General features: G+C 34.0%; 1 protein-coding gene across 1 annotated transcript; it reads right to left on the minus strand.

Moving 5' to 3' along the window:
* Nucleotides 1-224: 224 nt before the first annotated feature.
* Nucleotides 225-8,095, minus strand: LOC105109126 (E3 ubiquitin-protein ligase HOS1-like). The gene is made up of 10 exons (XM_011003725.1): nt 7,787-8,095; nt 6,203-6,593; nt 5,732-5,866; nt 5,443-5,618; nt 4,523-4,924; nt 4,259-4,417; nt 3,123-3,617; nt 2,089-2,226; nt 810-1,498; nt 225-643 (listed from the first exon to the last, which is right to left on the minus strand). Exons 1-10 carry the CDS (start codon nt 7,904-7,906, stop codon nt 472-474), a joined length of 2,877 nt encoding a protein of 958 aa, XP_011002027.1. The 5' UTR covers nt 7,907-8,095; the 3' UTR covers nt 225-471.
* Nucleotides 8,096-12,198: the final 4,103 nt, after the last annotated feature.

Consider the following 12,198-nt stretch of genomic DNA (forward strand, 5'->3'; position numbering starts at 1 on the left):
CACTGCATTCTACAAAAGGTGAAGAGAAAAAGAAGCAAATCTTCCCTCCTTGAAAGACTCTAGTTTGTAAAAGCCATCTGTAAAGTGTTTTTCAAAATCTAAGAGTAACTGTCAGAGATATCTCCCTTGACATTTTGAATACATGAAGCAGAAACTGAATTACTTCTCAAGATACAAAAATGTGGCCAACAACCAAAAATCATATTTGATCAACACAACCGATAGAAGCAAAGAAGATGGCATGAATCTCATACTCCATGTCCAAAAACTATGAATCAGTATACTGTAGGCTTATATACCTCATCAAAACCAGGAAATCTTAGCAGTGCAGCCCCTCTAAAAAAAAAAAAAAAAAATTCGTGGCTTCATTTCACTGCTACTTCTTGCACTTCCTGCTTATCCCATATCCTGAGATGCCACCATATAAGGTTGGGGGCACCTGTACGTTACAAAAAGAAAGAACAACAATGTTCATCTTCTGGAAAATCTACTTTTTCTAACTCTCCTTGCAGTTGCTGTATAAGAACCAACTCCAACAACTCTCTCTGGAACATGCTCTTCTTCCTCGTCACTGGTTTCATCAGTTCTCCATCTCAGCCCATCATTCACCTCCCTTTTATCAACAATGAACTCCTCTCTACCACTGAAATATAAGGGAAACATAAATACAACAGAATGAGAACAGAGCACTGCACTGCAATTAAATAAAGCTTTTTAAGGATGAGAATGGCTATTTTTGAACTAGAATAATTTCACAAGGAAGCATTAGAAGAGGGTAAGAAGAGGCAAAGGGAAAAAATATTGTTTACCTCCAAGCTATGTCCATCGGATCATCTTTAGAGCTCTTAGTTCTAGGTCCACCGTTTCTATCATTAGGTAAACCATTATTGCTGCCAAACAACGCCACTGGATTAGCTGTAATCCTATGGGAATATGGAGGACTGGTATTTCTTAATTGCTTAACGAACCCATTTTGTTCCCGCTCTGGTGACATTTTGTCGAACAAATTGTGAAGCAGGTTACTGTTTGGAAGCACTTCTAATGAAGTTCTGCTGGTCTCTTTTAATGGTGTGGTATTCATGTGACTACCATGATGCATCCTAGGAGTTGAGATGCCGTCAACTTTGAAATTTTTGTTGACACTAACTCGACGCTTCTGAGTTCTTTCTGGACTGCTAGATAACCTTTGATGGAGAACTGATGAGGAGCCATAGTTACCCAGTTCCATGTGAGGATTCTTGATAGAAGCACCAAATCTTGGTGGAGTTTCAAGAGCTGATGGTTTGAGCATAATGTTACGATTTGTCAGCGAAACAAAAGAAGAATTCGCAGGCAACGAAACCAATAAACTGCTTGACTTTGGCTCTTGTACCATGGGAAGATCAGCCCTTTCTTGAATTTCAACTTCTTCACTAGACATCCTATGGACCTCAGGAGGCAATTTTCCAGTCTTAACCTGTTCCTGTTGAACTTTTGGCAGCAAATGAATGGATTGGACCTGTTTAATGAATGTATCGTTTGGTCAGTAACTTCAAAGGGTGTTTGAGATTGTAGTAGCGGTTACTTTTTAAATAACTTTTTTATTTTATTTTTTTAAATTCATTTTTGATATCGGTACATCAAAATAATCCAAAAACACTAAAAAAATTATTTTGAAGCAAAAAAAAAAAACAAATTCAAATTTTGACGAAACTCCCTCCCAAACACCACCTTAATGTGATTTCTTCCCAAACAATAAAGTTATATTACAATTTGCATTAAGAGACAATGATTTCACTCTAAGAAACCTAGTATCAGTTAGGCACTCCTAGCTGGTCCTACACTGCAGCACCTAAAACTTAGCCCTTAAGAGTTCCCATAGAGTTGCTTTAATTTTGTGCTTCTGAGGAGTGAGTGCTTTTGGAAAAATTAATTGACCGCTATTCTGGTTTCGAAGATTAGATTAAAAAAATAAGACTTGAAATCAATAACAACCTCATATTTAACACTCCTTCCAACAGAATAAACTTGAACCAGTCAAAAAGCATACTTCTTTTTGGCAAAAATGCAGGATGCACACATAATTTCTACATGATTTTAACCACTTACAACAAGTTCTTCTCTGCGATGACTAGCTGATCTTATTCTGGATAAAGCTTCTCCACTGATAGAATTTTGTAAAATGAACTCCTGCTCCATGCTCTCAAGTTTAGAGTGAACATGGTATGCCTCCGCATATCTGTATCGCTGGAACAGAGAAATATATATGTAATAGCAGGTTGTCAAGTAGTCTAGACGTATAAGAAATTGGATAAATAGAAGTGGAACTTTATAGCAAAATCATTCACAAAATTACAAGTTACAGCATCAATTTATTTGACATAGCATTCCCTATGGAGGATTGCTCTAGCAGCACTAACCACTAGCATTCCAGGTTTTAAAATCTAGATCTTAAAACAAACATTAGATGAGATATAATTGTCTTCCATCAGTATTCATTTAATTTTCTACCATACTCCTGCTTTCATTTCAGTACCGAGGTCAAGAAATGCTAACAGTTGGTGATAGATAGTAGGGGCATTTTGCAAATAATTTTATTCATGTAAAGCCATCATTTTCAAAAATAAAAGGATATTGAGATGAATTTGTCAAATCATTTGCAGTGAGTGACTTTGCTTGGTTGATGAGCTGTAGGAGGAACTTTGCTTTCAATTTATAACCAAAATCTCACCGTGAGAACATTTTTATTAAACATGAACACATGAAAAGGAAAATGATAACTTTTGAATTGTACCTGATATGGAATTTGGTTAGCCAGTGCCAATACTAGGACTATATAGCACAGATGATTGCAATATAACAACTCAGTAACATACAGTTAAATGTCTCATCAACAGTTGGACCAAACAAAAATATCATTGATCCTAGAACAGTCTCCGACCTAAAAATCCATTATTGTTAAGCAGAAGTAAAAGCAAAGCTAAGGGAATATTGAAAATTAACCAAGTTGGTCACAAAACTAAACATATCAAACATTCAGCTCATCAATTTCTTTTCTTTTCCCTTTTTAAGTGACAAATTCATCAACAAAAGAGCCAATCTTGTTTCAAACCAAAGTTGATTAAGATCAGTGAAGAAGTTACCTGAAGATAAAATACAACAAGAAGGCTTCCAATAGTAGTTGAAGGGTCATGGAAAGCATAATCCAAGAGACACTTATGAAGATATTTCTCTTCATCCAAATTCCATGGCAACCCTATCATTCGATCTACCAGATTATTCTTGATACAGAGACAACAAATTTCTGTCACCAATATCTCCACCCAGTTTTCCCACGTCCTGCATTCACCTTTAAGATCATCAGAAGCATCTCGAGGTGGTCCAGCCTTGAACTTATTTTCCCTGACTTTGGTGCAGAGCATTCTCTGATGCATAAACGCTTCAGTCAGCAGTCCACACTCCACCCTAACCTGAATTGCAGTAACAGCATCACTAAGTGAAACCATATGAGATCCATCATGCCCAGACCATCGTAAGACCATTAATGCTGTTTCAGGATTCTCCCTTTCCAATAGCACTTGAGCAATCTTAGGATGAGTTGATGGGCCTGAAATCTCAGGAAGAAGGTTGCAAGCTTCCTGAAGAAAATAAATCAATGAATAGCTGTCAGCATCTAAAAAGGAACTTGGAAAGCACACATTTCATTTCATGAGAGGATTAGAAAAGGTGCTGCAGTCATTCCCAAAATGTAGCTACAATACACAAGTACAACAGTACAGAATATCCGCCACCACAAGTTATTGAATATGAAGAGTTTTATGCATTTTAAGCAATAGCATAAAGACTGCACTGATGGATCTCAGTAGGATACTTTCAAACACAGTATAATTTTCTTGTAACAGAGTTTTACCCGTTACCAATGAAATCTCCGAATCTTTTACTTTAGAAGAATACAAAATAAAAACTTTGAATAATGTAGGAATTAAATAGAGCCTCATTCAGATACATGTAGCTTCAACAAGCTGTATTATTAACAACACATTAAATGAAAAATATATATACTTGAGAACTTAAATTAAAAGATTTCACTTGTATGTTGTGTTTCTGCATCCTTAAACTGCCAGACTCTATAATTCATATTCAAATAACAAGAACTCCTAACCAGAATTGTAGCCTGATGCAGTTTTTTAATGCTATATCCAATGTCTTGATCAGAAATAAAACAGATGATTAGATTAATTCAATAATTCAGTATCAGAATAAGTAGACATTCAATTACTTGCAGAGCTTCTTCGTTGTTATCGTCCAGAAGATAGAAGGTAAGTGATTCCAATAATGAATGCCTGGTTATACCAAATGTAGCTGAAAAGTCATCTACAATGTGTCGCCAACTTTCATCTGGCATCGTCCAATGTCGATCAAAAAGATAATAAAGAAACTGTTTTGTATGTTAAGAAAACAAAGGATGACATTACATTCCACAAGATGAGAATATATAATTATCAGAAACATTTTTAAGAAGGATCAAAGAGATAAAGGATACAATCGCTTGCTTTGCAAGCACCAAATCTGAACTTCCATGTAAAAAGAGTACATCAACAGCAGCTCGCAGATTTTCAAATGGATAGCACACTTCCAAACCCTCTAGCTTAGACTTGCAAAACAACCCTCCATCCTTCCGCAATGGTGCAAGTTCTGACTTTTCTCCCATCTCCTGCATATGATTCTGCTCTATCTTGAGATTGGCCAGAGCATCTTCAATGAACAGAGAACCAGCTAGCATGCTGGACTCGGCAGATTGATTTGCCACATCAGGCCATGAACGCTTAATTGCTGCTGATTTCCTTTGATGGACAACAGAACGCCATGATGATAAATTGGCATAACGAGACCTCACATTCTCCAGAAAGTGATGTCTTGCACACCATGCTATAATCTCCATATGCTGAAAATCAAGAATCAACAGATAAAATGGGTTATGAATCATATGCGGTAATAGAAGACATTAAATGGCATGTTATGGTTTCTATAACACTTGTGGAAGAAGAAAAAAGCTGTTCTCAGTTCAATAGAAATCATCAAGTCAGTATTATTATTACAACAATGATGATTATGATAAAAATACAGGCAATAAGAATTCTAAATGTACAGGACATTTCTGAACTCCAAGCTCCAGTTTCAATACAGGCAATAAGAATTCTAAACGTGCAGGACATTTCTGAACTCCAAGCTCCAGTTTCTTGCATGGTGGGCTTTTTGAAAAAATCAACTAATAGATCATGGGATTCTAAAAATACTGGAAGAGAATATCACAAAATATTCACAAGAGGAAATGAAAGGAAGGAACTAGGTGACACCATGTACAATGGAACAACAACATATAGGAAAGCAAGAACTACAGAAAAAGTTCTAAGTTTGGAACCCATAAACACTTGAAGGTAGCATTCTGTTAGGCAACCAAACCTGTTTCGCCTTTGAAATGTTCTCTTGAAGGAGCTGTAAGTCATGAAGTCGTGCTGAAAGACTATCCTTAAATGATGATTCCAAAACTTCAAGGACATTGGATATTCCAGCCAAATGCACAGAAAGTTTAAGAAGTAAACTCAACCTAGTTTTCATTTCTTCTGCTTCAAGATTATCTAACAAAATGTTAAGACTATTACACTTTGGTGATCACCCAAACAATATAAATGCAATTACACAAAGTAATAACAACCCTTAGAATATCAAATTTGAAAAGTTTCAAGGATACATATTACTTGAAGTTCCGCTGTGATTCTTTTAAATGTCCGCTTGCACCAATCCTTTACAACCACTTCATCCAACAAGAAAGCAATGACAGGATCGCTAGACACAGCACTTTCATCCATGCAAATATCTGTGACATCTGTTAAATTTATGTTAAGGATATTCATAAGTTCAAGCATGGAGCCTTCTATCTTTTTTCCAAATTTTATTTCAGAAATGAAAATAGATCTTCTATAAAGCATGAATGCCTAGACAGTCACACAGTAATAAAAGTATTAGGCTGTTCACATTTCAAATATCATTTTTCCAGTTCAAATGCTTCCATTTAGAAACAAAGGAGAAAAAGTGAAGAAATAATATTTTAGGGAATTGCCTTTGCAAGAATTTTAAAAATACTAGAAATGAATCAAATGCACCGATTTTTTAAAAGTGAATAAACATAGATACGGCTAAGGTAGATGCAGCAAAGGGATACAGTGACAAATCAAAGAAACCAAGTTATTTTCCAAGGCAACATCAAATAAAGAATAAAGCCGTTGGACGTCAGCAGTTAATTCATTGTCCACATCTTCTTTCTCCTGAAATCTTTCATCACATCTTTTGGAAATAAGGCCAGCCTCTATGCACTCATAGTAAAGGCGAGGATGGAGCCTAATTCCAGTCTTTGGAATAGGTATTCTACAAATTGGGCAAAGATCACACCGTTGACTACACTCAGAGCATAAGGAAGCATGGCCACATGAGTTCAACACATGCTGAACATAGCGCCCACAACTTCTCAAATCTCTAGTTGCCCGGCAACGCTCGACTTTCGCTTCGCTGCACAACTCAATTAAATCAATACATGCCAAGTGTTCCAATGCTTCCTGTGATAAGAATCAGCACAGAAATAAAATTTCTCATTGACCAAGCAGCTGATGAATATACAGCAGAGGTGTGTCATATCCCTCTTCTGGAGTGCAAAAAACCAAACCATAAATGCTTAAATCCCCAAGCATGGACTGGTGACAATTGGACAAGAAGAGAACTTTAACGCCAAACATTATATACACCATGATTTAGACCAAACCATAAATGCTTAAATCCCCAAGCATGGACTGGTGACAATTGGACAAGAAGAGAACTTTAACGCCAAACATTATATACACCATGATTTAGACCAAACCATAAATGCTTAAATCCCCAAGCATGGACTGGTGACAATGGACAAGAAGAGAACTTTAACGCCAAACATTATATACACCATGATTTAGACCAAACCATAAATGCTTAAATCCCCAAGCATGGACTGGTGACAATGGACAAGAAGAGAACTTTAACGCCAAACATTCTATACACCATGATTTAGATCTAAATCCAATCAGGTCAATTCATAGCATTACTTGTGTAAGCAAAATTGGTCCCCGCAAAACATCCTTTTGAAATAATAACGGGTCTTAACCTTACTAGCTTAGTCAAAACAAACAGCCAGCAGCTCATACAATTGCTATCAAATCCAGTTTCAAGGAGCATGCCCGTTAAGCAAAAAAACAACTAGAGACACAATGTATAAAGTAGCGAACCACTAACAATCCTCGTTGTACTACAAATTTCACTTCTTCCTCATAGTATTATGGGTACATCTAAAATACATAAATTGATTAGCAAACGATAACATTTTATTGTTCTCTAATCCTACCAAGGAAAGTTCAGTAGTCAATGATGGTTCAAAACCTAAATTTCCGTTCACTAGTTTCTCGACCCCACACTCTACAACAAAAATGAAAATACCCTAATCCGCTGTATAATTGAAAATTAACGTGGAATGAGGTCCATTGGACTAACTATAAGCAGATAAATACATAATCACAAGCAGCTACTACTTGAATAAAAAGGCTTACTTGAATTCAATGACGCTTCAACCAACAATACCATAAAAAAAAAAGAGCTTAGGTTAACTCTATGTTACAGTGAGCTTGTGAAGCAATAATGATCCTAAAACCCTAAAAAATAGTAGCAGGACAATAGCTAGGAAGGGCTTCAGGGTTTTATAAAGTAATTGAGAAAGAGTTTCACGCACTTGAACAGCTCCGCTGCTGTAGTTAGGTTGACGAGGCAAAGCAGTGGATCTTCCAGTGCCTCCACCGCAGTCAGCGGAGCTGGAAGGTGAAACCCGACCGTTCATTTGGTTTCGCTCCATCTTCTCTCGGAGAAGAATTCGTGATTCAAGAGACACAAATTAGAAGGACGGAAATGTCTCGAAAAAAAAAGGGGAGATGGGGGAGGCGCGCTTCAAGAGAACGGTGCCATTGGTAGCTAGTTAAGCCTCTGAGAAAATAATTCAAATTTTTCGCAAATAATTTTTGGTGTTGGAAGGGAAGGAAGATGCGTTCGTTTTTCCACAAAAGAAAGGTCCGGGTCGAGTCCAGTGGGAAACCTGGGCCTGGTAACCACAGTAATGTTGCCTTACACCAGCCATGATACTGGGCCAATAGTCCAAAGCCTGATAGGCAAGCTTGCATGTTATTCGCCCCTTGAATACGACGCCGCTCAAGTTGTTTGGACCTATCCTCCTTCCAAGATAAAACATTCTCTGGGCTCTTTGTTTCACATAGCGTTTTGTTTTGCTGTGGTTGAAACTGGCTATGAAACGCCGGGTTTTTTTTTTTTCCCTAGGAATTTGGTCTACGAGGAAGTTACATTGATCCAAAGGTTACGTGGAGGACAAATTAATGAAAAGAAAGGCCTAGATACATATCTGGGCTTGCAAAGCTAACCCTGCATGTCTAACCTGTTTATTTTTTCAAGTTGGCTGACACGGCAAATAAAATGTTACCTTTTAAAAAAAAAAATTAGTTAAATTACTCATTATCTTGAATCCAGAATTCAACAATAAGAAGGATGGCTGAGAAATCGAGGTTGGTAAATTTTTGACTAGAAAGGGATTTTCAACATATTTTCACTCATTAACATCTTTACTAACTCAAAATATACTTTAATTGATACAAAAACAAAATCAACTTGTGAAAAAAAAAAGACTTTTTTGTCGAGATAAAAGAGAAAATATATAAATAAAACTCCTCTCGTTAATTGAAACTCATTAACACTAAAAACAACTAATTGTTTCATTAAATATTGGACATTTGTGAACTTTCTCTCTTTTTTAATGTTTTTCAGCGACTTCTCTCTCTCTCATCTCTCAAACCTAGAGATTGAAAAATAAAAATAAAAAATTTGGATCAAAATATTCAATTGAAAAAATAAATAGGCCAAAATTTGTTTTGGCAAAACTAGATATAATCTCGCAAAACAAATCAAATTTGAACCTGACTTAGTTTATATTTCATTTTATCTAAGATAAAGACATTGTTAGTTTAATATGCCCCGTATTCAATCAGTTGATTACAAGTAACATTATTACACTTGTGTAAATACATATTTATTATTAATAAAAACTTAAATTATCTTTAAAATTCATATAATATTATATTAATAAATCTAATATTTGATTTACAAATCAAGAGTTAAGATAAAGTTCATGGGATAAAAATATTTTACAAAGAAATATATTTTTATCCCATGAACTTTATCCCATAAAAATATTGCTAGTTCAAGAGTTGTTATAATTACGGGATTCATATTGCATCAAATCATTGTTACTAAAATGTTTATGGTAAATGCTTTCTTAAATACTGGATAATTATTAAAACCATCGAGATTGATACATGATATATTCTTTTCTTTATGAAAAAAGTAGTTGTTCTTATAATTTGAGGTACAATGAATACTTAAAATTAATATATGTGTACTTGTCATAAGACATATACACTAACCTAGCTCACATAAGAATTTTATATGAAAATTATTTATGTCTATAGAAAAGTTTATGTAACGATTGAGTAAGTGATATGTAAACTTGAGATCACTAAGTTATCTTATATAGATAATAGTATTTTTAATGATTTAACATGTTGCCTTAATCGAGGTAACGAAGGGGTACACATTGGACATAACATAAACTATATAAAGGTATTTGAGTAATCAATAGAAGATTCATTACCTTAGGTGCATTAAAAAAATTGTTTCATTTATTCTCAAATAGTATTGTCTAAGAAATCCTTAACCAAGGTGGATTGAATTTTGAAAAAAGTTTTAAATTTTATTCAAGTGATCAATTACTATTATGTAGAGAAAAAAACGATTTAACATGACAGGCATACTTCATGTTTTAATATTAAATCAAAACATTATTAATGACACGATATTAATTACAATAAAAAACCATTCACTTAAAGGTTAAGTCAAATCACTAGTGATTTTTATAATATTTAGTGGATCATAACACATTGCTGGATAATGTATCTGATCTTTAAATATAGGTTAACCAATTATTGAGTTGATAATAAATTAAATTATTTAATTTATTTAATTGGAATTAGAATTTATATTCGAGTCAACATATTAAAAATCTAATGGGTTACACACATTAAGAATCATTGGTCACAAATCAAACTAAGATGATTTAATTAAGTATGACTTGATCAAAATATATTTTATAAATTATACACCAAAATATAAATAATATAAAGATTATATTTCTAGACCTAGAAAAATCAAGTAGGGACTTGACTAGGTTAATTTCTATATTTTCCTAAATTAATATATGGATATTATTCAAGGGGTGAATTGATATTTTACAAATTTATAAGATTTTTCATATTTTCTTATAAATATTAAGTTATGCCTTTTTTATTTTAAGTGCTTATTTATTAAACAAAAAAACTATGTAAGTCATAAAATAAAAATCTAACATTATAGGCATAACAATCTCTATCTCTTAAATTAGGATTTAAGAAATTTTTTACTGGTGGTTTGTGTAGATTATTATTGAAAGCTAGACAATTAAATAACTTGTGGTTTGCGATGACTAAACTTTTAAAGAATTATTCAGAGCTGAAGAATATCAGATCTTCAGGTAATAAATATCTAAACAACTCTAGATCTATTTAATAGGATTCTATTAACTCCAAAATAATTTTGTTTTATTATTTCCATGTATAATATTTAGAAATCCAACAAACATGTCAATGAATGAAGGCTATTAGCCCCATTAGAAACCGTGGTCTACTTGCTTATCAGTGTGACCAGGGATAATATGTTTGAGTACTCACTATTAGCACGTGAATGTGATGCTTGTTATGCCAAGCTATTGTGTCCTCCATTTGAGCAATGTGTTGGTGCATCAATGTAAAGTTAAGAGTTACAATGGGAGAATGTGTGTAAGGAGGTACGTGAGGAGGAACTATACAAGGTATTAGGTTTTGCATAGAGGACTATCTTTTTTATTGGGCCATGTAACCTAGCACTTCAGGATTGCGATGTTTATACTAGAGAATTTTATTTATTGATAGTGATTTAGTTAAATTGGAGCTAAATAATGATTCTTGTTGGGAAATCCTTGTTCTTAGTTAGAGTTAATTCCTTGCACAATGTGACAAGCCAGCATCCTTCATGATCATACTTAAAAATTCTACGCAACATTTTGCATATTCTTATTTCACTTCCAATCTTAGGTGAATCACAAACTTTTTTTTCTATCAATTATGAATGGTTTAAGATCGCCTTATCTAGTAATAAAATTACAATGTGAAACTCATCGTCCTCAACACATTCATCACCTTACTTTCTCATCCATATAAAGACATTTGCCCCAACACTTTATTAGAATATGTCGTGGCTAAAATTAAAAAAAAAAATCATGTATTTTGAATGGATTGCAAGGCTAGAATTCCTCTTACTGGTTTTTTTAAAATATATTCCTTAATTATAAAATACACGTGAGTAAGCCTCACCTTAACGATTAGGTAATATTTGTATCATTTGATTGATTTATACAATATTTGTGAAGATGGTGATGAGATGTGATACATTATGGCCAACATTGCACTTAATTTATATTGTGGTGGACTTTAATAGGTTGGGGAGGTTGAGTATCTTAAAGCAGCATTGCCAAAAGATGAGATTGTTTATCGGTTGTATTTTAGGGATACTGGTTCTTCAATGAGCAAGGGTAATGTTAGTCCTCCTCGCGCTTATATGGATATTATAGATTCGCCCTCAAGTTAGATGAGCTGGGATGATGCGCTAGACTCGTCCACGAGTGCTCTAGGTTTTCCACGAGATGAGGTGATTATAAAATATAGTTACATGTTATTATATGTTTTGATGATTGTGAGTAGATATATAATTAGTTTGATTTCAATGAAATGTTATATTAATCATTGGTCTAACTTTATTGCTTATAATTCAAGATATTATGTTATGTTTATTTGAATTATGTCTTGATTTTGTAAAACTAATTATTTAAATTATGTGAATTGTGTTTTTTTTTTTAACAGGGAGTTAATGATAGAAGAAATTGTTCCAGGATGAATCTCTTAATTAAGTCCAGATAATATTTGTGACTCTCAAGTCATAGATAAAAAAATATAA

Source organism: Populus euphratica, unplaced genomic scaffold, assembly GCF_000495115.2.
Source record: "Populus euphratica unplaced genomic scaffold, PopEup_1.0 scaffold205.1, whole genome shotgun sequence".
In the NCBI taxonomy this organism is placed as follows: Eukaryota; Viridiplantae; Streptophyta; class Magnoliopsida; order Malpighiales; family Salicaceae; genus Populus; species Populus euphratica.